Below are 26,569 nucleotides of genomic sequence, written 5' to 3'. Positions count from 1 at the left end.
GCACCACCATGCAATCTCCCAGCTTTCCAGTCTGTTACTGTTCAGGCAGGCCCTTTCCTCTGGACCCTGATCATTTTTATACAACATTGCTGCATTTTCACTGATGCCTTCAGGCCCTGGATGAAATAGGAAGTCTAAGTACCTCTTTGCAGTATTTAGTGACAGCCATTCCTAAAGGATGCTCGCTGCTGGCCTCTGCTGTACCAACAACAGCCAGCACCTTCTTCAGAGGCAGCACAGCTGTGTCTCCCATCAAAAGCACCCTCATGACTTTAGGAACTCCACAGGTGATGGTCCCAGTCTTATCAAACATCACAGTCTTGATCTGCAAGAAAGAAACACAGTTACTGCCAAGCCTTGCATTTGCAGGGGTGTTGGTATGGTTATGGCACATAAATACAGTCAAGATTTTAATGAACAGTTGACTATATCCATACAAAGACAGAATAAATCTACAGAAACTGGGATTCCTCTAGGTACCTTGAATTATCTGTACAGCAGGTCTCCTTATGCTTTCTTATTAATTCCTCATAAAGCTACAAGATCATCCTGTGCCCATATCGGGATCCCAGACAACAGTGTAATTGTAGGACTGAGATGCATACACAAAGTACAGAACATGCATTCACGTGCAGGAGTCATGTAATGGCACCTTAATCACTTTTACCACAAGGTATGTGATGCAAAGAGGGCTTTTTGAATGCTGTTCTAATCAACAATGACACTGAGGAAAGAGGACTCAGGAAGTGGTTTGGTCATAAAGAAGATGTAAAGGGTGCAAGAAGTTCAAGAAACAATAACCTAAGCAAAATTGATGTCATGCTATTCACCAAATTCAGCCTTCATTTGTCAGCCAGGCCAATGGGTCTTGAGGAATCAGAAATGAACCAAAAAACACAGCCCCACATAGACTGGAACTCAAAGATAAAGTAAATTCTAATCCTGAAAATAAACACAGCAGAAAGAAACACAAACCCCACAAACTTAGCAAAGTAGGCACTTATTCCATATCCAGCTATTCCAACACACCAACCTTGCAGAATCACACAGGTCACCTAATTTTCAAAGCCCTGACCATAGCCTTGCTTGGATCCAAAAGGTAAAAACTTCCAGCATTAATTAGCAGTCTTTTTTATATTTCCCCAGAGCCTTGGAAAAACTTCTGATCAAGTAATAACAAGAATTATCAGTCTGATTAACTTGCTGTTACCATCCTTCTTCCTTAAAATGTTCTGCATATGTCTAATATAGCCTATCACAGAGTGGTTTTGATTCATTTTCTTTTCAGTGGCTGTGGACATGTCAAACCTCTTTCTCCTTCAACCTCTTCCTCCTCTTTGCATAATTTTTGTGTCTTTGAAGGTTTTTTTCTGCCTCCCTTCTGTCTTTCTTGTCTATACACTAAAACAACTTAAAAAAAATTTTTTTTCCTCGCATTTTAAATTTTTAACAACTCATCATGAACAATATGCATTTCATGAAAGGTCTCAGAGGAAAGAAAAAACTCAGTGGATTATTGGCTCTTTTGCAGAAGAGGATTAGCATGAAGAAGATTGCCATGAAGAGGATTATCAAACTCACAGTCATGAGATTGTAAGGTATGTTGGCTCTCAACACTTTGCTATGACTACTTTGAAGAAGATTCATTTTATCTTCTTAATCTCAATGAGCAGCAATCAATTAAAGAAAAAAAAGGACCAAAAAAAAAAAAAAGAAGGAACAACTTTCCATCATCTTTCTTTGAACATGCAGAATTTCCTGGGGAATTATTATATTTCATATAGCAATATCTGGGTAAGCTACAAAAGTACAGAATGAACTGTATTAACCTGATGTGCCATTTCCAGGGGTTTTCCACCTTTGATGAGAATTCCATTCTGTGCAGCCACTCCTGTGCCCACCATTACAGCTGTGGGGGTAGCCAGGCCTAAAGAGCAAGGGCATGCAATGCTCAGCACAGTGATTGAGGTTTGAAATGCAAACCTCAATATTATTTCAGCTTTTGAAATGTTTTTGCTCTGATTCTGCAAGAAGAGGGAAGAGAAGGGGGGGAAATGAAAGAAAGATATGTAAGAATGCTGACAGCAGATAACATAGGTGTACAATCAATCACAGTCATTTCAGAAAACACATTTATCCGGAAAACTTCAGTACAGGAAATTAATCTATTGTTGTTACTGTAATGCTAAAGAAAGGTCAATGTTATGAATTGTTTATTTTCTAGATTTTTTGCTGCTCAAGCATACAAATGTTTGTTTCTGCTCTGAGTCTCCCAGATGTCACATAACTTGTGGGAATTTCCTTTAAAGCTTAGCAAAGGAGAATGCTATTTCCAGATACACAGACTCCCCCCCAGTTGCTGAGCATAGAAAATACACATCCTAAAGATAACAGAAGCTCAGCTTCTTTCTCAAGCCAAAACCACTATCTGCCATCAGAAACAGGAATGCCCACAAAAATTTCAGACATAACAGGAATGGCTGAGCTCCTTGCAATACAGCTATAGATAATGTTTAGCCCAGAAATGCTCTGAATAATTTCCATTTGTAAGAACCCCACACAGAACTAAAGGGTAAATGCAAAAATACCTTTATACCTGAAGAGAGATTTTAAATAGCATCATTATCTGCTCTGTAGATAATGATACTATTTAAAACATGGTAGAAAACACCATGTTTTACAGAAGTATTTACAGAATATTCTGGGTTGAAAGGAACTCACAAGGATCATCAAGTCCAACTCTTAAAGTAAAAGGCCCATACAAAGATTGAACCCACAACCTTGGTGTTATTATCTAACCAACTGAGCTCCTCTCTGGTGATTATAACATCAAACCCCACATAGAAAAAGCATCTTAATTACATTGGAAGATACCCCAACACAAAAATCCAGTTATAATAATAAAACTACTTACAGGAAAATACTTTTTAATAATATCAAAGTTTACAAAACCAATTGTGATCCATGCTATCAAAGTCACAGTTGAAATGATGATGATAAATGGAACAAAGTATCCACTAAATTTATCTGCCAGTTGCTGGATAGGTGCCTATAAAAAATAAACCCAGTTATTTGCATGTTTGTGGTTGAAAGAGATAAATATGCAGAGTTGATGAAAATACACAATAGTTCTGGAAAAACACAGTTTGCTGAAGTGTATAAGTATCAAAACATATAATCTTTCTATTGTTCAATCAAAAGCTGTGATCAAGGTTTTCTTCTCCATTATTTTTACCTTTGACATTTGAGCTTCTTCCACCAATTTCACAATCTGTGCCAGAGTGGTATCACTACCAACATGAGTTGCATTAACAAGAAGTGAGCCATATGTATTTATAGAACCAGCAATCACTGTGCTCCCAGGTTTTTTAATGACTGGCATAGGTTCCCCTGGAAAGAAAAGGTAAGAATAAATGAGCCAATACCCCAAAAAGCATAATCCATTAGCACACAGTTCATTCTATGTTAGCAAAATCAGTAGGCTACGCAATAATGAACAGGCTACGCAGAAATCACATACTGGCTATCTCTGACTGGTGAAGACAGGGATAGGCAGTGTTATATTTTTATAAACCTTTTTATAGGATTAATTTCAAAGGAAATGCTGTTTCCTTGATCATAACTTTTCAGTAAACCATCCCCCAAAAGGGCAAGGAACAAATTGGTTGGAAAAAGTCCTTCTAGGAATTTCTCCAGTAACACCTTGTATAGCAAGGGGAGTTTGAGAAATCTGTTTTTATCTCCATGACCCTGAGTTTTCAAAGACCAGAAAGTTTTTCTGTGGAAAAGCTCCTGTTCTCCTGCTACCTCTGCATGAATACTAGCTCTAGAGCATCTTTATTTTCTCTATTTTTAGTGGTAGTGATAACAACTGATTCCCTGAAGCTAAAGGTGTCCCTGTTCCCAACTAGAACAAGTAATCCAATGCCAATGCAATTTTTAATATCTTTTAGTTTATTTATAAGAATTGTACAATGCATTGAATCCTTACTATATTTACAAAATGAAATGAAAATTTCAGAAGATGTAAAACAGTCCTGTGACCCTTAATAGACATGAAATTTTGAGGCTTTCTTTCCTTGAGCTTTCTTTCTCCCTCCTTGCTCATTGAGAGAGCCCTGTCATACAAACTCCAGCATCTCATCAATACTTCCACTCCATCCTTCAGAACTTATTTCTGAGAAGGTATCACCTCTACAAATACATTCCAGGAGAAACTCCAGCCAGATCACTGGAATAAGGACAACAGTGTTATGACTCTACCTATCCTATCAGTAGGTTAGTAAGTGGCCAGACTGAGTGGAAAACCTTCCATTTTTTAGGGTGTGCACAGATGCAGGATTTTAATTCAAGCTTACAAAGCCACAGCATCCATTAAGACACAGCATCCTGTGGCTGTGGGAGGTGGCATTCAGACAGCAATGTTTGGGTTGGGTCTGCTCTCTTTTCTTGTAATAAAGATTTCCAGAAGATTTCACTTCTTTGTGTAAGACAAGGGAAGTTACCAGTAATGAGAGACTCATCTGCCATAGAACTGCCATCAATGACCTTTCCGTCCACTGGGAACTTTCCACCAGGAACAACTTTTATAATATCACCCCTTTGAACCAGTTCAACAGGTACTTGCTCCTCCCTGCAAAAGACACAAGCAGAACAGGCAGATTACTTATGCTATCAGCTTTCAGGCTAGCTGCATCAAGCCTAGTCTGTGACCCAGGCAGGCTGAAGGGAATTTGATTAATAAATACTTACCTGACAATAGAGTGGCCAGGTCCAAGAGTCACCACAGTAGCTTCTGTGGCTTGAAGAGACATAAGCTTAGCAAGAGCTTCTGAGGTCTTGCCCTAAAAAACAGAGATTAATGCTCAAGATACGTTGAGATATATAAATCCTGATATGTACTTAACACAATGAGCTCTAAACAACCTTTCATCTTACAGACTGCACCAGAAACAGCTGAATTCAAAATTCCTCTGAATAGTTTACTCTACTCCTGTCATAAATACACAACATTTGTGTGAAGATGAGTTACCTTGGCTATGTGTTCCAGCCATCTGCCGAGCGCAATGAACACAAACAGCATGGGAGGAGTGTCGAAGAAAGTGACAGGGCTTTTCTCTGCCTTTTCAAGGATTGCTACTATCAGGATCACGCAGGAATACACATAAGCAATCGTCGTGGCCAGCACGATGAGCACATCCATATTGGCTGTCTTGTGCCTCAGGGACTTGTAAGCTTGCACGTAAAAATACCATCCACCAAGGAACTGTTGGTGTGAGCAGGGACAGACTCACATTGAGATCAGTAACCACAGAGTACATAATACTGCCCAGAGCAGAATTAAAACCAGGCAGGACATAAGGGAAGGCATTGCTGACCCAAGAAAATTTTATACTGATACAACTTCAGGTCCACTAGGAGACTCCATTGACTCCATTGACATCCTCTCATTCACACTTCCTGGTTCTCAAAACCAGCAAATATCATCCTTTTCCTCAGCAATGCAAAGTACACAAGGCAGAGAAAATGAAAGGATTTACCTACAGCTAGCCAATTAGTTTGCAGATGATCAGGCATCTCTTTATTTTAATATTACCTTCTCCACTTGGTAACTATCTGATGCAACTTTGACAGGAGGAAGAGCTATGAATTGAATAAATACAAAAAGGATAAAAAAGAAAAGTGCCACTTTGTTCTGCTTAGGTGGTACAGACAAGAGGGCAGGCCTAATCCACTCAATCTTTCCATTTCTGTCTTTATCACATCAGATCACATAAATGGGAGATGAATAGAAAGCAGACCCCTGGGAAGCAGTATAGACATACCTGAACAAAAGTGCACAGGATAAAAAAGAGAAGATTCAAAATAGATAATCCAGGAATGAGGTTCTGTTCCAGCACCTTAGACCCATGGTCTTCACCATTGGGTATTTGCATATAAATCATTAAGACTACAACAGGGATACCAAACACTAGGCTGTACAAGAAAGATTTCCTCCACCTGAAAAAGAAAAACTGTAAATCCATGGGTTTTTTACACCCCACTCAGGCCCAGCTGTGCTGGTAGTGCAGAGCTGGGGTTATTAGCACTGTACTAACACACAGCTTTGGATATTTGCAAAGATCCAGTATTTTGGAACAACTTCAGTGTCTGCAACATGTTTAACTGTATAGACTTCTGGCAGTTAAAAAGCGATAAAAGTACCTGAACCAAATAGCGAATGGTAAAATTAAATATGCTTTACACAAGAATAATCTAATTAACTGGGAAGAGTGCTGGGAGGAGTAGAGTTACAAGATATGATCTAGGCCTATTCTTTAGTGAGAGAGAAAAGAAATACTTACTGCTGTATTTCCTTTTTATGACTCAGGTTATGTGCATTTGGAGCTCTTTTAGCCACAGAAGCATGAAAGCCAATTTCCTTTTTATTGAAACGGAAGGGAAGATAAGTTAGTTTTGACGAAGTTAACCATATTACTTTAAACACATTTAAAATACACTACTTTTAGAAGAAATGTCAGAAAAGGACACTGTTCCACATTTAATAAATTCCAACCATTTATTTACTTTTAGATTCTGCCAAAATGAAAGGATATTTCAGTCAGTAGCCAAAATTTGGACTGCAAAGGACTTTGGGTACCTATACATGAACACAGTGTATAGATGCAGTAAGTGTCCAAGCTCTTAGGCATGGGGAGCCACTGAGAGGTGGAATTCTACTCCACTCCTCCTAAAGAAAAATATATGACCTTTCACTCCCACTGGAATAATCAAGAGATATGGGACATATCAAAAAGGAAGTTAAAATACACAAGCCACTGGGAACTTTACAACCTTATGAGCAAGTCCCTAATACTACAGTTTAATAAATACACCTGAAGTTGAAAATTAAAGTGTCTGAAGTTAGTTTAAACCTGTAGGACAACAAACTGCAGGGCAAAGCAGCCCAGAAACAAAACCAAGCAAAAATCTATCTTTGAGTCTCTTGGGTGAGTTACTGGAGTAGAACCATGCCTCCTGCCCAAACACACAAAAACCCAAAGCACACTTGCAAGAACACTTAAACTTCCTGCCTGCATCATGAAATGCTTCTGTGACAAAATATGCTTTAGAGAACTACTCTGCCAGCCTGAACAGTCTACTAGTTAACATGTTAATAACTGCAGCTGCATCAGTTCTGTGGTTTAGCAGCTCTTTTCTGAGTAAATACTCTAGAGCATGGAAGGCAAACAGTCTCTGCTGTCCTCCTGACTACTCACTGCATGCACCTCATACAGTATGATCTCCTCTCTTCTGGTGGGACAGAAAAGAAAAAGGTTTTGTCCACATCTGGGCCATCACGCCAGTACATTTTATGATCTGTGATTACTGGTAAACCAGGATTTTTTCATTTAATATCAGTCTGTTTCCATTCAAAAAGATGTAGGGATGAATGCAAGCATGTACAGAGATATGTAATGCTTGTGACATGAGCTGTGGTAAAACTTCTTTTACAGCCTTTGTCACTGTCAAGAGAAAGAAGTACTTTTTTTCTAAATTAGCAACGCTTCACTGAATTAACTATGATTGTACACACAGAATTTCAAGAAATGAATATCTGACACTTTTGCCAGGCAAAGATAAAAAAAGGTTCATGTTGTAGTTTTTAGTGCATGTTTTTAGAGTAACAGCTGGGGAGCCTAGGCATTCTGGTGGAACACAGCAGCCTCACCACAAGAGCATAAAAACATGGCAATAACTATGGCATCTACAAAATCAGTGAAACCTCTCAAATATCAGCTGCTTTATTTCCTTCTAAGTTTCACCATGTAATTGTCCATATATAAAAAAGTTCCAAAGCCTACCTTGATTATTTTTATAATATCTCGAGGTCCAATAATTTCAGGATCGAACTGGATGTGAGCTTTGCTAGTTGCAAGTGCAACTGAGGCAGAGAATATGCCATTTGTTCTCATGAGTTTGGATTCAATATTGTGAACACAAGAAGCACAAGTCATCCCTGTAATCTAAAGAAAAGACAATTTTAGGTAGTTAGCAATCCCCCACATTCACCCAGTATTTGTGGGTGTACTTGAGACAAAGCCTCAGCATAAAGGTTTTAAAGGTTTTATAGAACTGTCTTAAATGATACAAAGCTGAGAACATAACTATCCACTTTTATTACAAAATTGTGCAGACAGCAGATAAAGTCACAGCCATGTATTTGCATGGTAACACTCAGACATGCTATTAACTGTAGAAGTATAACTAATTTGGTTCTATCAAGATTGCAAGAGCCAAATTCTGCATGTGTAACTTCATCTCTCTTGAATTTTCCTGTGGCTTCAATAAGGCATGTTACTACTTTGTGATCTATTAACACAGCAGCAAACTGATGTTCTCTGTCTTGCAGTAAATATCTGTCAGAGAATAAAAATTACTGTTTTAGGAATCCATCCTTCAATAAGAAATTTACTAATTTTACTGATTTTACCCAAAGCTCCTAGACCTCTATGCAAACCCTTTAACATTAGCAATGCATATTTACTGACAAATTCTCAGTTACTCAGAATCTGTACTAAAGTGCCTTAAAGAAAAACTTCTGTTTCATTTCTGATTGCTAAGAAAAGTCTAATCTGTACATGGAACTGTCACTTTTTATTTCAGTGCTTTTGGATAGGCCCTTCTAAGACAAGTTGATCTTGTCTTTTCAGCAATTATATTTAAAAAAGTGTCACCAGCCAGAACTCGAGCCACAACTGCTCAAGCAAAGCTATTTGCAAGAAAATCAGTCTTCCAGACCCGACTTTTCCATAATAAACATGTAATTTCAAACACACATGACTTACAAGAAGCTCCACTTGCCCTTCTGTTTCTGCATTATTTTCCATTATGGTAGCTTCAAAACCCAAATTCTGGATCAGCTGTGCTATTTCAAGAGGCTGTATGAGTTCTGGCTTGTATTTTATCTCTGCTTTACCTGCCATCAGTGCTACCAACACCAAAACAATTCCTGCAGTGGCAATAACAAAAACATTAGATAATGTAGCTCCTTTGAGGGAAAGAAAAATAAAATATTACAAGTGACTGTCAGTGAGGACTGTAACAACTTAGAGTTATTATAAGCCTAATGATTTCTCTCTCCCTCCTTCTAGTGTTTTTCTCTAGTCACAACACCAAAGTTTTTACAGAGACCCAGCCACACTGAGTCTCCCTTTAGCAATGAGAGGAATTGCAAGATTTACACAGGGAAGGAGGTGAGTTTTGCTGTGATCTAACAGACAAAAAGGATGTTTGGAAGCAACCTTTACATCCACTGCAGAAAGATCTGCCCTAGACTATTGTAGTTTGAAACAAGTCCTGCAGCACAATGCTATACCTTTTATTTTCCTATTCTTCACCCCTCCTTATATTTTAATAAATAAAAAGCCCACAGATATCTACATTAAAATTGAAAATCAAAACATAAAGATCACAAGGCGAAAAAAATTTGTTTTGAAGAGCTAATGCTTTTTTTGATTTCTAAATCAAGGCAGTGAGACCACCACTGGGAGACTGAGGAGAGAGTAATCAATAAGCAAAACCTCCCAAAGGCATGCTGACACAAATGAAATCAGACATTGGTAAGGCTCATCTGTTAATCTTCTACTTGGCCAGAGGAAAGGCAGCCCCAGCCTGCCGACTTCTAGACCAGTAAACACCACTGTGCCTAAGCTCACCCTGGCAGTGGAGCCATACATTTGTTTGCACCTGCTTGTGTAAATATGCCCAAGCATGCCCAGCTCTCAACGGCTCTGGAGGAGATGGATTGCTTTGTAAACCAACAAGGCCCTGAAAACTAAAGGACAACCATTTTTCTGTTCTTGTCTTCAGATGTATTTGGATTTTTTATCACTTTACAACCTGTTACAAGTATGTTCATCATGTTTGCCCACCAGTGCAATAGGACAGTTAAACAGTGACATAGTTACATTAGCACTAAGACAGGCCATTAAGTCGATTTAACTTCCAGATATTGTATGACAGCCTCTTCTTTTAATCTCATAGAACATCTTTTCCATCCCATCATCCCTTATCATTAGATTCATTATAGGAATCTTAAATTTATTACCATCTTCTTTCTGCAAATTTCTTTCAATGGTAGACACACACGATGCACAGGTCATGCCTGTGATCTGTAAAACACACTTTTCTTCTGTGGCTCCACTGAGCTGGTTTGACCCATCAGGGTGAGGAAGAGCATCTGAGGCATTGCCTTGGTGAGGAGGCTCTGGAGCTCGAGGCTGCACAGCAGCTTTGCTGGCATCAGGCTGGCCCCTGTGTTCTCCAGGGGCGGTGTCTGGAATAAATGCACAATACACTGAGCTGTTCACAGCGTGACTGGGTGACACAAAAGTACAAACAAGTCACATTTATCAACCATACAAACACTCACAGTTGTTTGGAAGGTGACATAATAACCTTGGTCTCTTCATGGAAATAATATATGTTGTTACTATGCTTATAAAAATACATATTCACCAGTGCCACTTCCATGACCATTTAACTCTACAGAACTAGCTTTCCACATTCCCTCCAATTTCAATGCCTAGAGCTGTCAGCTACCTCCACTTGATAAAGATATATTGGTATCTAGAGGGTCCTTATCCAGCACAGAGGATGGAGTCCAGTCATACCCATTCTGTCATTGTTGCCATCTATGCAGGACTCATATCACTTCATCTCAAACAAGTTTCTCAACAGCTTTCTCTTTATGGCACAGTATTCACACTGCAAGTACTGCAAAATGAGTCTTGGAAGCACTCCATAGACCTGAACACAAACAGGCCCCTTGCAAACATTTTTATTCTTTGCCAGATATTGAACAGACACACAACAGCTCCAGCTGTGTTCACAAACTACCTCCCTTGGGCAGAGGTTTTTGTGTAAAGGAGCAGGAATTGCTTCCAAACAGGTTAAACACAGGGGGGTCCCTCCTTTTCCAGACGGAGTTGGAACTCTCCCACCAACAAATTATAAACCAAACAAATTATAATTAAACACCACATACAGGGCCCTCCTCATTTGTAGTAGTACTATAGATTCAGAGGGATTGGACCCATGAGAGAAGTGAATAGGATGTGGTTTTTTGTGATCAAACTACTTAGTTTCAGGTAAACTGCATCAGGTATTTCAAAGCAAATATGTTTGGTTGAGGCAGGTGAAAATTGCCACATTCGAAATTTACAAGAGAGGAGATTCTGCATCAAAACAACTTTTTAAACATTGAGCACATGTACAAAATGCATACACTGATGCAACTGACATGCCAAAGCAGCTGTTCCCCCAAAAGAGTACCTGCATTTTGCCACTCACCTTGCTTGAAGCAAGGTTTAGTGAAGTAAGGCAGGCAAAAATACTGAAGAAATAAAGTTCAAAGGCTAAAGACACTAAAAAGAGGTTTTAGTTAGGTGAAAAGTGGTTTTAAATGAAAGATACTTCATGAAGTTTCTAAGTTTTAGTATTCTGGAACATAAATGTAAACATTTGGGTTGATAGATCTACTTAAAGCAGCCTGTAGACATAGGAGGAAGCCTACTTCAGGGGGTAAGGGGACGAACTACTTGAAAGGCTTTGTACCTCCGGCTTTTTGGCATCATAATGTAACTCAGCTCTTACACCCACTGCTGCAGTTATTAAGGGCTGAAATAAGGTGCCTTACAGCTGAAACCTCTCTCCCTTGCTAAGTGAGGTCAGATCAGGCCAGGCATTCAGAAGAGACAATGTCAATGTGATGCTTTAAGTGTTTCTCTCCAGAAAGGAATCTTGTGGAGAGCCTGGTTCAAACATGGCTTAAAGAAAGAGGCCATGAAAGTATACAGCTGGTGGAAAAGTAAAAGGCAGCTGTAAAGCAGCAGTTCCCAGTCTTGATTTTGTAAATAACTAGGTTCTCAGGCACATTTTTTATAAACAGCAGGATTCTCAGACAGTCTTCTCATAACAGGTAAACATTCTGTCCTTGGCTGCTCTGGGAACAGATATGAAGGTTTTGAGAACTTTTCATATCACGGTGAGAACACAAATCTTGGTTTCAATAAACAAACCACAGGTATTGTAAACAAAAGGAGGGGTTAGAGTTTTCTCTGTAACCTATCATGAGCTCGGATTTTGCAATATGCATGAAGTTAATTAACACTGTTATAAAAGGTGATTGATTGGTTCAATAAATCGGAGTCGATGCTGATCAACAAAGATGGGTCGTCTCCCTTCGCTTTCAACAGAATCTCAGTGCAGACCTTGCATGACCCACCCTGGCACAATACCCACAGAAGAAAAAACACTGTTACCTGTCAGCACAGAGGCATCAAATCCCATGTCTTCTATGGCAGCTCTTAACTCTTCTCCACTAGTGACAGCTGGATCATAGTGTATGGTCCCAGTACTGCCAGCTAGAGAAACTGCTATGTCCTTCACTCCCTGCCTCTGTGATACAGCCCCTTCTATGGACTGTACACAAGAATTGCAGGTCATGCCATCAATCTTAATAACAGCCACATGTGTTGTGCCTTGTGCTGGCTGTCTGATAACATTGCATGTGAAAGCACCTGAGGGACATGCTGCTTTATTTGCTTCTGAACCACTAAGGAGGCTTACTTTAAAGTTTCCAGGTGGAAGGGATTCGATAGCTTGCTGCAAAGCTGACAGGGTGATTAAATCTGGGCTGTACTGTACCACAGCACATTTATGCTCCAAAGATACTTTAATACTTTTTATGCCAGGAAGATCTGATATATTTCCTTCGATGTTTCTGACACAGGACTTGCAGTGCATGCCCTCTATCTGTACAGTCACTGTTGCTGTGCTACCCATCACGGGGACCAGCGGATCCAGCCCATCACTCTCGAGATTTGCAGGTGTCTCCCTGGGGTTTGCATTCTGCAAGCGCTGGAGATCAAGGGCACCCAGCTTCAAAGGGGCTGATTTACTTTTAATGGTGCAGTCGTAGCCCAGGTCACTGATGTGTCTCTTGAGGTCATCAGGCTGAATGATGTAAGGATGGTAAGCAATAATTGCTTCTTGGTTGTCAAGTGACACCTTGATTTTTGCCACACCATGCAGTTTCCTAATCTTTCCTTCAATGTTGGTGACACAGGACTGGCATGTCATGCCTTCTACCCGAAGCTTAGCTACTGCTTCTTTCAAGCTTGGCAAATTTGCAGTTGCTGTTGTCAACTTCTCTTCTGCTATGTTGGCGTCAAAGCCCATATCCAGAATTTCCTGGCAAATCTGTTCAGGGCTTATTTCCGACTGCCGATACTTGATAACAGCATTGTTCTGTTCAAGGGAGACTTTGATTCTCAAAATGCCCTTCACCTTGGAAATTCGGCCTTCTATCGACTGCACACATGATTGGCAGGTCATTCCCACAATGTTGACTACCACAGTATGCTCTTGGGAAGGTGGAGAGGGCATGGTTTCAGAGCTTGCCTCATAGCCCATGTTGTCAAAAGCAAAATTATGTTTCATTGTAGGCTTCAGCTCACAACCTGGAGGAGAATCAATGTTGGACAAAGCCTAAGGAGAAAGTAGAAAAGAAAAAAAAATGCATGTATCCTCAGCCCTGTAAAAGCAACAACAGTCTTCATATGCTCTCAAGCACATACTAGAAGTGCTCTCAAGTTAGTCTATATGGTCAAAACCTTTTCCAACATTATTTTACACTTTGAATATATTACCAGTGAGTTATGCCCATGATGATGAAACAGGCTTCTGACAGTCTCTTGAGCAGCAATTTAGAAAATACTGACTAGGGATATAAAAGCAGAATTGACTCAGTTTTCCTACCCTAACCAAGTAATTTAAAACTTGAGTTCTCTGCAGCCACAGGACACTTCCATCATACAGCCTGAGCTGCTCTTCAGAGCACACTGTCACTGGCACAGGGGGTCACAGTAGAGAGTGTGCTGACTGCCTCTCCAGAAAGGTCATAAACTGGCCCAGTTTCGCCAACCTGCTGTTTCCCAGGAGGAGTTCAAACCAAAACAAAGAAAACAAAAAAGCCCCAAGAAAACAGAATCATGACTTTTCCAGAAGCCTGAAACGAGTTGGTGCAGGAAGGGTCAGTTGCATGATATTTGAAGAGCTAAATGCATGTACACAAAGGCCTGGGCTCTCTGCATTTAATGTATAATTCTTTTAACTTCAAATCTGTATCTAACAAAAACCTTGAAAGACACAGAACTGTAAGTAGACATTTTCACTATGGTTTAATTTTATTTGCCTACTTTTGAGGCACCTAGGACTATAAATTGCGCTACAGTAACTCACTGATTTCATCTAAGACTGATTTTCAGGATGGCCAGTACTGAAATAGGCCAGCCAGAAGTGGCCTCTCAGTCAGATCACAGCCTCTGCAATACTGGAACTCTACAGCTGAATGCACTCAATTAAACTGAAAATGAAATATTAAAAAAAAAAAAAAGGCGCCAATGCTTCTTACAGAACAAGTACGGAGGGCTCCAGTTGCTGGAGCCATGTGATGAGAAAGATTGAAAAGGGCAGGGACAAGTCCTAGATTCTCAGATTTCATGGAAAGAACATGAAAATTCATGTCCATGATTTAAGACAACTTTAAATACTAGAGATCTAGATGAAAGCTACTAGGATAAAACTATTCTCTTGCCTGCAAAGCCTTGGGCTCCCTGACATTCAATAACACAGCTGATGCTGGGCATTACTGCAGGGAGAGCCTGGAGAAGGGCCCACTGGATCACTCTCAGTATTGCAGATCCTGCTCCTATGACCCACAAGAAAACTTCTTTCTCAATACCACAGCATGGATGAGAGGCATTTAGGCTGCTTAGTAACACCAGACTGCATCCAGTTCATTTGATGCAGTATTCAAAATTCATTAACTTGATTTTGTTTCACGCTTAGACAGCTTGGGAATAATGAGGTCTGGGGCCACATAACCAGCAAAAATTTAAGACAAAAAATTTGTTTTCAGAATTTTCTATATTGTATTTGTTAAAACAGGAGGAGGAATGAGCAAGTTCAACTCTTCAAGATTATGGTGCAGCCCCTCAACCATCCTGACAGCAAACTCTCCTCCTGCTCCCCCTCTTCTGCTTGGCCTCATGGCTGCACTCCAGGGATGCTGGGGAAGAAGAGTCAGGAATATTTTAGACCTGGCATCCCCTTTTGCCTCCTCCTTCTCCCATCAGCCTGGCAGCACCCAGGACACTGCTCTCCTTGCATTTCCGCCCCCATAAGTTCATGAAATCCCCAGCATATAAGGAAATGTGCCACAAGCATCTCCTTTCAAAACAAAGCATTAACAGTTAATCAGACTTCCCTGCGAAGGTGGTGCCCTGTTTAGGCACCACACAAAGACAACAAGGACATCCCCATTCTTGTGTCCTCCTATTGTTGTGACTCCACACAATTAGAAATAATAACCTGGCCTTGTAGATGGGAAAAAAACCCTTCTGAAAACAGTCTCCCATCCATCGCATTTCAAACATGGCCTAAACTCAAACTCGCATTGATTGTCAATTCTGCCTGTCACAGAAGATAAGAAGCGTTAGGTGAATATTGTCTGTCATCCCCTCTTCCCTGTCCCCAGTCCCCCAAGGACACTGCTCACAGGGGCATGCTCTTATCAAAAACACTCAGTGCAATCTGCAGTCACAGAAGCTCACCCTGTGCATGTACTTTGGTTTGCAGGATAAAGGTATTTTGCCTTCTGCATCCTTTGGTGAAACAGAGCACGAATGGAGGAGATGAGCATCCTCCACTCTCTGCTTCACTTGTCTGTCTGGCCACCTCTTGCAGCTGAAACTCTGGAACCATCACAGGCTTTATGTACTCCACTGTGTTCCCTCCCCCTGCCATGCTCACTGTCTCAGTTTTCCAAGGTACCCCGTGACATAAAAGTAATTCAAATTAATAATGTAAAAAGATAAGAGGGTACTTCTCTTTAGTCATTATCCAGTCTTTTGAAAAACATAAAAGCAAGGACTGATTTCACTATTTCAATGCATTGTAAGCCACAGAAACTTCAATACTTGGACACTGTGTTTTGTTTTGCATAAAAAGCTATCCCAACATTCAGAAGAATTGGCAAAAATATTTTGTTTGTTACTTGTCAAAACCAGATGTTTATGATCTGCAGGAGAAAAATCCTTGCACACAAATTTTTAAATGACAAGGAAAAAAATAGAGAGGGGATGTGGATATAAGAAAATTTAAAAGCTTCTTTCCCTTAAAAAAACCCATACAAGTGCCAAAACATTGAAGAATCTACCCCCAAAACAAGAAATGTGCACAGGTACAAACAAAGTATTTACAAAGCCTTTAGTACTGTTTATAACAGATTTTTAAAAAACCCCAGAAACAGTATAGGCAGAAATACATACATGTGTGTATTTGCAAGAAGAGTGTTTCTATGCCAGACAAGAGGAAAACAGCAGATTCGTGTAAGGACACAAAGATGAGGCATACAGAAATGTGACCATAGTTTTCCTCAGGCACATGCTGGGTCTCAGAAAATGGTTTCCTCATACCAGCTGACACCCACACATAAAATGGCATCTATGAGGCTGCATGGTAATTCAGGGACACTACCTGCAAGAGGATCAGAAAAACAATCACCACAAAAAATGCCCAAAAAGGTGCTTGGGAGTCTCAGGCATTGCTCCTTCTGCTTTTTTCTGCCCAGAGAGAAACATGAACAAAATAATGGAAATGCATCTAACTACATCCCGAAGGGAATGTGTGAAAGAACTGGCTGTAGTTACTCTTTTGTCTCCACCCCAAAGGAGAATGGCTCACTTTTAAGGGCAGGTATACACCAAGTCTGTTTGCTCTACCAGCCTCATGCATATTTTTACAGTATCTGTGTGAAGAATATGCAAATAATTACACGTGAAATGATGCCAATTCTTTCCCTCCTTTGTTCTGCATGTAAAAGTTGGAACTGAAAGCGCATAGCAGAGTGAGTCTCTACTCTGAAAGCTAAGTAACCTGATACAAAGTTATGAAGCTCATATGACCAATACAAAAAAATTGAAGAAATCTGAGAAATCAATGACAAAGAATCAGTAGCAGATGGAGACAGCTTTAAAGAAAGCACAAGTACTGGCTGGAAAACACTTGCATCAACAGGAGAAGCTCTGAACCAGAACCAAGATGAGCAGCAAATGTTCAGGAGTGTGGCACCTGAAGCCCAAGTCCCAGTATGAGGATTTCAAAGCAAGAAACAAGGCATGAAGAACAACCCTTCATATCCCAGACAGGAGCTGTAACACTCATGCCTGTCCTGGGCCAAAGCAGGGCTTGGGAACAGCTGGAAGAGGCAGAAGCTCATGCTTTCCTTTCACACTCCCTCCAGACAGCAGGAAGAAGATCATCCAAAAGGAATACAGCCTGGGGATGAACTAACTTTTTGTGAAACCATGGAGGTGGAGCAGGGCAGGGAGATGCTGCTGGATTGGAAGCACCAAGTCTCGAGCCCTGGTTTGGCACATAGCTCATGGCATCACAACATCCAGAGCTCATGGCAGGTTCATTTGGGAAAGGTAGTCCTAGCCCATGGTCTGTATGGCTGGTGGGGCAAACCCGCCCCATTGAGGGCTGACCCATGGTGCCCCAAAGCAGGCTCCTTCTTTTGGATATTCCCATTCAAAAATGCAAAGGCTTAGAGTTCAAGCAGTGAAGGGATACATAATAAATCTGAGAAAAACAACTGAACTCAGAAAAAAACCCAAAGACATGGAAACCATGGCACTGAGTAAGACCCCCACACATGCACACATGGTGACCCATGTCTTGAGAATGGATGCAACACCATGGCTGTGAACTCAACAAGGTTTGGGCCTGCCTTGGCTGTGAAACCACCAGCCACCCCTGGCTGAATCTCCATGCTGCCTCCATTGCTGTGTTTCATCGTCACCTTGTGGGGTGGCCTGTCACCAGGAAAGCCATCCCTCTATCCATTTCCCTCTCCCAAGAGGTGCAGCCACCTCCAAAATGCCAGTATAACACTCCTGGCCTCTGCAGCATGAGGCTGAGGTTGTGACAGGCACACTGCACAGCTCCCTGAGCATCACCCACACCAAGATCCAGCACAGCACTGCTCCTCTCAGCTCATCCAGCAAGGCTCTCCTCCCTTCTCCGGCACTGCTCTCCTGCCCTCTGTTGCCTGGCCTGCAGGGATGGCAACTTTCACATCCTAAAATTCGAGCACCAGGCTCCTCAAAGTGATGCCAGGCAATCAGCAGGGAGGCGATGGGGCCTGGCCCACTCAGCACCTCTCCCTCTGCCTCTGCCTGCTTGCTCATCCACAAATGCTGGAGGTCACTGCACCTCTCATCCACTATGTCCTGAAGTTTTGGGCTGCTCTTTTCCCTGTACCTCTGTGGGCTGAAATCAATTATTACCCTCTTACCTTTGAGCACACAACTGCTGAAGAATTATCTTATCTGTGTTTTACCTTCCCTACTTCCTTCTTTCACAACTGCCTGATTCATGGCTTTGGATTCAGGCAGCAGCAGCACACAACTGAAAAGCCACACACTAATAATTAAACGCTTCAGAAGTTTCCCAGTTTATTACAGGCAGACAGTGAACAACAAAATGAGGGCAGAGAAGCCACAAAAACATCAAAGGTCACGAGTCTTCAGTTTTTTGCCAGTAACAGCAGCACTCTGGCACACAGAGTAGCCAGAAATTCAATCCTCATCCTCCTTAACATTTTTCAGTGCATCTCGTTAGAGCATATTGTTTAAATGTATTAGATCATAACCATTGTTCTTTCTCCCCTAGTCTCCCAAATGAAGATTAACAAATGTCAGTAGCTACTATACCCAGTAACTATTTACAACACAATTTGTTATTTTTCAAACAGTTCCTGAGTCTTAAATGAGGGTAAAAACACCTTCTAAACCTGAATATCAAGATTCAATGAGATTATTACTACAAAGCAGCCTTTATAAAGCTTTTGTTTCCAAAATACTAACTTGATTTACTAATGGTTCTGCCAAGGGACTGCTATTTCCCACCTGGGATCAGGCTTCTCTAACAGTACAGATGATAGGGAAGATTTAGGCAGCTGAAGCCAGTCTTACTGAAATGACACCTAGTCAACAAGCCTCAGAGACCTTAACAGGCACTTTTAAATTAAAGGGAGCTGTGTAAACCAAGTTTGGTTAATGGGAAAGGGGAAAAGCTTGATGTAAACGAAATGTTTCTAATTTAGAATTAAAACAAGACAAACTTCTTTGTGATGTTCTTCACAGCACCAGTACAAGCAGCATATATACCCCAGTGAACTGAATACAGAGAAGAGATCTTTTGGTACAAGAAAGTCCTTTATGTCATGACTGTTTTCTAGCAAACATTTAGAATACAAGAAGTAACTCGAGGCAGAAAATGCCTTCAGGTACATTTGGTCTCTTCTGGCTGTTATTTCATTCCAGTCTGACACTATTTGAATCATTGTAAGCATACCCAGTTTCAAAGAACATGACCACACAGAATCACAGAACATTCTGAGTTGGAAGGGACCCACAAGGATCATCAAGTCCAATTCTTCAGCAAATGGCTCATACAGGAAGCAAACCTACCACCTTGGCATTATTAGAACCATGCTCCAACCAACTGAGCTTTGTTCTGAGAGTTTATTTCCTTAAATATTCACATTATTCACTAAGCCAAACTACATTACTCCAGTGTACATACATTTTGAACAGCAAAACTCTTTTAAAAGCATAAACCTCATCATGTTTCTTTCAGCATTGATCTTTCTAAGTCTCCTCACCACAGCAGTTAATCTCCAAAAGTACCACAGTTATATACAACACTGAATTTTTTTTTAAAGTTGCAAGATGTATTTATCAAGAGCTTCACTAGCACCGACTTACTAGATACAAATGAACTACTTACCTACAATAAGGAATTTTTAATGTTTCTGCAATTTCTGTTACTCCAGACTAGTATGAGCTTCTTCAAACTACTGGAGCAATCGGAGTTCAAAAGGACAAACACTATTATGTTTCCTTCCTAGGAATCACCACTCTGCATTATTAGAGGTGGAGCTAAAACAATGTTCATTATGCTCTACAGCATAAGTCATCATTAACAACTCATTTCAAAGATTGTTTTCAGAGGATCCCCAGAGGATTTGCATTTGTACTGCTTGTTATGGGGCTGGCATCCATGCTGGGGATTGAGACAATTTAGATAAAGAAGGTTTAACCTCCTTTAATATACAACCCATGCTACAACATGCTTTGTTTTAAATTCACCAGTCCAGAAACACCACTTCCCTCCCAACATGCACACACACACACACACACTGACCTGCCTTTCATCTGTATTGACTTCTGTCATTCCCATGGAGTAACTCTGCAAAAGTTTCTCTTCTTTCTGCAAGTTACTGCTTGCTTTTACCGGAGATGCCGTCTTGGACTTTTCACCAATAATCAGTAGTTCAGGCACATCACGAGCTGCCTGCTGCTCACGAATAGACACCAAGGATATGTTTCTGTCGTTTAAAGTAGCTAAGTAGGACAGTTCCTTTTTCATTTTGTTGTCCAGTTTTCTCTCCATTATTTTTCTGGACTTTAAATATTGCAACGCCAAAAAAAAGTTTCACGAGAGCAGTTATTTGTTGTCCTCCAAGCCACGCTTCTTTCAGCTACATTTACAACAGCTTGAAGAGCTCTGCCCTTCTAATCCATGGGCTTATTAGGCATTCATCAGGAAATCCCAGATGCAGCCTGTGATCCTTATGTAGGCTGCTTGCTGCACTCAGCTACCTGCTCTCCCTGCCAGTTCAAATGTTTCCCACGAATTGGCATCCCTGGTGCTTTCCCAACTGCGTCCGGCACTGCTGATCTCTGCACACGGCGTTGCAGCAGGCTCAGCCAAGGCTGCCTTTCACAAGCTGCTCAAACATGACCTGTGTGCAGCAGCCAGCGTGTAACCAGCCCACACAGACAGGCATCCTGGTGGCCATGTGCACAATCACAGCTCCTGCACAGGGAAAACGCTGTTCCAGTTCCTCCTTCTATGAAATTATCGGGGGTTTCTTGGACAAAATGAAGTCCCTTCTCACACGGAAAACATGCCCACGATTACTTAATTAGATAAGGCTCCTAGACCAAAGGTCTTTCATTAATTCAGGGCACAAGAACATTCATTCTTTGTACCAAGAGGGAAAACAAAAGAGTGAGTACAATATTTACACTTTCTAAAATGTGCCTCTTCACCATCAGCAAGCTTTACTAAAAGCAGTGAACCAAACAAAATTAAATGAGCAATTAATGCCAGAAAGGCAAGAAATAAAATATGTTCTCCTAAAATTCTCAGGGCAACACCAGGAACATCTAATTTAGATAGCCAGCACACAAGAGGTACCACTACTAGAAGTGCCTTGAGCCAAGCCTGAATATATTTCTCTGGGATTGCCCAGAGCAAAATCACAGCACAATGCTAATGCAGTAAGGGGGATCTCCTGTTCCCAAGTCCACAGTAATGCAGTCCACTTCTGAAGGCACTGCTGAACAGGGCCATGCATTTATGCATTCATAAGATTTATAAATATAACAGATGTTATTATTTATTTATTAGCAATTTCCACCCTCCCTGCCTGTGCAGTGACATCACTGCACATGCAAGCCTTAAAACAATTGTTTTAAATTTAATCAGAATCTCTTGGACTTGCTAGAAAAAGTAACAAATTTATTCCTATGCATAGGTTGGCACACGGGGTCAAAACCTTGTCATCTCTCTGTCGTGTCATGAAAACCTGAGGGATAAATTACAGACACTCCACCTGACAAAAGAATTAGTATAATATTTATATTTTCTATAATGTGCCTCTTTACCATCAGCTAGCTTTACCAAAAACCAATGACAGGACAAATTCAGGTTCTTACTTACGAAGGCAGAGGTACACCCCTCACACCCTGTCACACAGAGACTGGTCCAGAAAGCCAGCATGCAAGGATATAATCATCCTAGCTTGTCTCCCTGTCATAACTTCCCCACAACTATGGATCCTCAGTTCTTGGGAAAAGAAGGTCTTCTGCCAGGGAAGTGAAACTCCAAATACTACTGCACTATTCTACATCATTGTCTTAATATAAAAAAATAAGTGATGCTACTAAACTTTTTTAAAGGTCTATTTTGAAAACATTTTAAGGAATGGCCCTTCTAAAGAGAATTACTACAAAGTGTCTGTGTTCTGAATTTATCAAATCAATTAGAGCCACATCTGATTTCAGTTCAAATGCTTTACTGAAAAAGAAAATTGTGCTAAAGGTGAAATGATTTCAGAAATTGCTGATTTTAACTGGTTTTGAAATAAGTAATTGAAAATTATACAATTTGACCTACGTGAAAAATTTCAGTAAAACATGTTTAAATACCAAAGCTAAGTCTACATACTAAATACATTTATAAAATTAAAAACTAATATTCATCCTTCATACCAGTCCTCTCATCCCAAAACAAAGATGTTCAGAAATTCAGCTCTGTGTTCTAATTCCAAATAATAGCAATTTCAAATTCTTGATTTTCTAAGGGAACAGGAATTCCATCAATAAAGCATATATTTCATCAATTCATCTCTGACAGTATCTTTGCTATTAAATATATCCCAAACCCTATTGAGCATGTTTCTGCAGGTAACTAATATTCAAAAATATACTGTGATGAAAAAGAATGTAAAAACAACCTAGGGGTTTTTTTTCCTTCATTTGAGGTTCACCAGCAAAGCTCAGCTTAGACTGACAGAATAACAAGATGTTGAATAAGTGTCTTCTCTCCAATTCCCTTCAATCACCATTTCTCCCCCCACCCCAGCTTCTGAGCAACCCTAAGATAAAAAGCTGTTTCTTTCTAATAGCATGGAGAGAAGTTCATGCTTAGTGCCCCACAGCCCCTTTGCCTTCAGCAAAGTCCTGAATACTGATTTGGAGATAGAGAAGAAACACATGAAGTTGTGCTTTGAGCACATTCAGTTTACAAGATATTTATCCACTTTTTAAAAAAGGATTTGGTTGGGGGAAAAAAAAAGCTTGCTATAGTACTTCAGGCTAAAGGGACTTAAGATAAATTTTAACCACTTTAAGTACCTAATTTAGCTGTGGGCTGGAGCAGAGCAGGGGCAAAAGAAATCTGTGCAGCTGACAGAGTCTTGAACAGCTCTTGGAGAAGAGGCACCAGTCACAAATCAGAAACCACTGAGAATCTTTCAATGCTAAGTAATTCCTATTTACATTAATACACAGCACTGAAAGTTCAGTGGTTCTGCCCCAGCTCAATCACTTTACAACTCTCTTATGGTTCAGGAGACACTTTAGGAAAGGATCCAATATTGGCATCTCAAGGCTGGCAACGTCTGCCAGGGAAGTGAGGCAGATGCTTCAGGAATTAACCTCTGTGATTGGCTGCTGCAATCCAACACACTGCTACTGGTTTCCAAATTATTTTCTCCATTCTATCTCAATTAATTGCCCCTTTAGAGTCTAAACTAATTGTGTCAGCTGCCGAGTGAAGATGAGCATTTTACTTTAGGCTGAAATAGGAAAGGCAATATTGCCCTTCTCATCTGATAGCAGTGCCACTCGGATTTAAGGCTGGATATGGCAGAGCTTAGGATTTTCACCAGGAGGAATCATTCTGGCTTGGTAGTATGAAATTCAGATGGCAAATAGAAAACATGCCTGCTGCCTTCACAGCTTTCTGCTAGTGTTTGGCAACGGTGTTTGCATTTTCAAGTCAGAAAACACAGGACATTCCAAGAAAATTAAATCCCTTTGATTTAAAGGCTCAAAGCTGATCAAACATGGGCTTTCCCCTTTATTTTATCTGCATTATCAGCCTACGTGATTAACATACAAGAACAATGCATTCTCATATAAATTTTGTTTCCCAGGTGCATTCATCCTTGGCTTTATGGGATATCCTGGCCTGCGTCTAATCCCTCTGCTTCTGTAACCAAAGAAAGCATCTTAAATAGTCCTAACAATGCCTTGAAAAATGAGATGCTTGGGTTGAAGGAAAAAAATGGGGACTGGGAGGTTAGAAGGTCATATTTCTTTAATCTGTGTGGGGAAAAAGAATGAAAAACAAAGTTCAGTGAGAAGGAGCACATGTGCTGGCTGTAGTTCACCAGGCACAAACTGCTGCACACCTTAGGAGCAGAAACATTGAAGGAGCTTGATGTATCACTCTAAGAGAGGCATGAAACAAAGGGTAGAGCAGCACAGAAGTGTTGTGGTCATTCTCTGTTTAAGACAGTTCAACTAACAGGAACTAAGCCACAGGAATGACCCAAATGGTGAGCAAAAGCTGACCTTTGTTTCACTAACTCAAAATACATATTACTTTTCATGCCTCTGCACATGCTAACAGACTAAAACCTGCTTTAAACATGAAATGACATCAACTTTAATTTTTCCACTTTTCCCCACCTTCAAAGAAAACAAGATAGACATAGATTAAGTGGGGCAGGAGGCTAAAGGAGACTGCACCTTTGTGAATGCCTAAGAAGTAGGATTCGAGTACTCAGCTATACTGAGTCCTTCTTTGGGAAATTTAAAAAACAATCTTGTATTTGTGGTCATACTTTAGCCCTAAAGAGTCATCTGGCAATTTATTGTCTTTGTTACCAGCTGTATTATTCATATTTTATGTATTCACACATGCTTCTCAGATGGTGCATTTATCACCAGCAATCCAATAACAATCTGCATTTCTGTTGCTCAATAAATGACACTATCTTGTACTTGGCCATGAGATTTATTGAATGTCACCAGACTTCACATCTGGCTGCAAAAGCTCACTGGGCACAACCAGACTTAGGGTGAATTGCACTGTTTGTGCATCTGTAACCACAATGCTTCTCACTGGGCACACCTGGACTGCAGAGCCACATTGGCTCTGCATTTCTGATGCTTAGAGCTGAATTGGCTGTCATTCAGCTGTCCCAAGTCCCTGTGATACCTCAGATCCAGCTGGACTGAAGGGGGGTTATTTTGTGCCAAATCCCTTTCCTCTTAACCCAACAGAAAAGTTAGCCTTACTCCTAAGGCAACAATCCATCAGACAGACAAGAGGAACCAGTTCAGTTATATGCACTTCATGTCAGGGCAAAGAGGGATGTATTGGTGTTAATACATCACCCTAGAAAGCCAGTCTGCCTCTGAATGTTAATCATTTTCCTGCTCTCCTCTTCAGACATCATTTTAAACCACCAAAATACAATCATGTAATCATGACAAAATTCAATCATATGATCATCACCAAAATACAATGAAGCATACAAACAATGATACAAGGCTAAACCATAAGTCATTTAATATTTGACAGTATTTTGAGTTACTCTTAATTGGTCTTCAGGATGCAGTCAGCTAAAATGTTTGAATTCCTCCCCCCTTTCCCAGTCTTAGCAGAGTTAGATTGTATTTGGTTTTAACAATTCAACTGCAGGAAATGAAGCATTTAGTTTAAAAAAAAAAAAGGGAGAAGGGGGAAGCAAAGAAAAACTCATAGTAATATCACAAACAACAGTGCTGGGAACTCACGGGTATCAACAAATTGCTTAAACATTGCTTGAGAGTGAACCTGGGAAAAATCCAGCTCTTGTGTGAAACAACTATTTCTCCTCTGTCAGGGCCCTCTTTACAGGAAAAGGGAAATAGATAGTATCCACTTTCTCTTAAAACAAATCCCTGTGCTTGCTCCACAATCCTTTTTGAGTCGTACTAAGCAACTCAAGCCTTCCATTTCCCCCATAAATCAATCAGTCACACCTGAAAGTTCAGTGGAAGCTCGGTCATATTCATAGTACAGAACTATGTCCTTTATTCTCCTAACTAACATACTTCTTAATGAACACAAAAAAAGGGCCATACCTCATTTTTATTGAAGAAGCAACAAAGCCATCTCTTTACCTACATTTGCACCTAGTTTTGGGCTGCAAAATCAGAAAGAACTCTTTGGCCACAGACATAAAACTGGCAGCAACCAGATACACAAGTGTTTGTATAGCATAAATGGTATAGATATTTCTTTTAACAGATGAAGAAGCATGATCATTATTTATCACATGATAAGAAAAAAAGGAAACTACAGAAATCTGAAATACAAGGAAACAAATTCCTACCTGCTATGATTAAAATTGCTTAAGAGTTGATGACCTAATTTCAAATCAAATCTGCTCAGACTTTGGCTTCAGTTTTTCAGGAAGCAGACTCAATCTTCTCCAAATATTTAAAAAAGGTTTGTTTGCTCGAAACCAGCAAAACTCAACGAAGTCCTTGTAACAGGGCCCCAAAACGCGTACTGATCTTTTTCACTCCACGGCCCTTCGTATGATCGCAAATTGTGTGGACTTAGTACTTTGTCTGCTTTTAGAAGTGTTGCTTTCATTATGATAATTGCTGTTATCTGTTTATACTGCAGACATTTGTTTTCAAGACCTGGAAACTATAAGGCTGATCTTATTATCACACAAAAAGGCACACCTTTTGGGTCAAGGTTTAAGTGCAAAGAACAATTGCAATCTGCATGAATTAACTGGAGTCAAGATTTCCACTAC

The 26,569-nt window shown here is 40.3% G+C and overlaps 2 protein-coding genes across 2 annotated transcripts in view; both read right to left on the bottom strand.

Moving 5' to 3' along the window:
• The window catches only part of ATP7B (ATPase copper transporting beta), a 30,091-nt gene extending 9,446 nt beyond the window's left edge, over positions 1 to 20,645 (bottom strand). Inside the window, exons 1-14 of the mRNA XM_054272208.1 lie at positions 20,320 to 20,645; positions 12,306 to 13,533; positions 10,091 to 10,318; positions 8,829 to 8,992; positions 7,845 to 8,006; positions 6,345 to 6,421; positions 5,826 to 6,000; positions 5,033 to 5,266; positions 4,753 to 4,844; positions 4,506 to 4,633; positions 3,236 to 3,390; positions 2,915 to 3,049; positions 1,830 to 2,024; positions 143 to 325 (exon numbers count right to left, since the gene is read on the bottom strand). Coding sequence (XP_054128183.1) covers positions 143 to 325; positions 1,830 to 2,024; positions 2,915 to 3,049; positions 3,236 to 3,390; positions 4,506 to 4,633; positions 4,753 to 4,844; positions 5,033 to 5,266; positions 5,826 to 6,000; positions 6,345 to 6,421; positions 7,845 to 8,006; positions 8,829 to 8,992; positions 10,091 to 10,318; positions 12,306 to 13,533; positions 20,320 to 20,568 — 3,405 coding nt within the window. The 5' untranslated portion in view covers positions 20,569 to 20,645. The remainder of the gene's footprint in view (positions 1 to 142; positions 326 to 1,829; positions 2,025 to 2,914; positions 3,050 to 3,235; positions 3,391 to 4,505; positions 4,634 to 4,752; positions 4,845 to 5,032; positions 5,267 to 5,825; positions 6,001 to 6,344; positions 6,422 to 7,844; positions 8,007 to 8,828; positions 8,993 to 10,090; positions 10,319 to 12,305; positions 13,534 to 20,319) is intronic.
• Positions 9,344 to 26,569, bottom strand: part of NEK3 (NIMA related kinase 3) — a 72,054-nt gene continuing 54,828 nt past the window's right edge. The window contains exon 17 of the transcript XR_008482865.1: positions 9,344 to 9,358. The gene's annotated coding sequence lies outside the window, so the exon portion shown is untranslated. The remainder of the gene's footprint in view (positions 9,359 to 26,569) is intronic.

Source organism: Melozone crissalis, unplaced genomic scaffold (genome assembly GCF_028551555.1).
Source record: "Melozone crissalis strain CALT ecotype California unplaced genomic scaffold, PUWL_Pcris_2 ptg000013l_1, whole genome shotgun sequence".
In the NCBI taxonomy this organism is placed as follows: domain Eukaryota; kingdom Metazoa; phylum Chordata; class Aves; order Passeriformes; family Passerellidae; genus Melozone; species Melozone crissalis.
The sequence above is the reverse complement of the archived record's forward strand: the minus strand, read 5'-3'. Positions and strand labels throughout refer to the sequence as shown.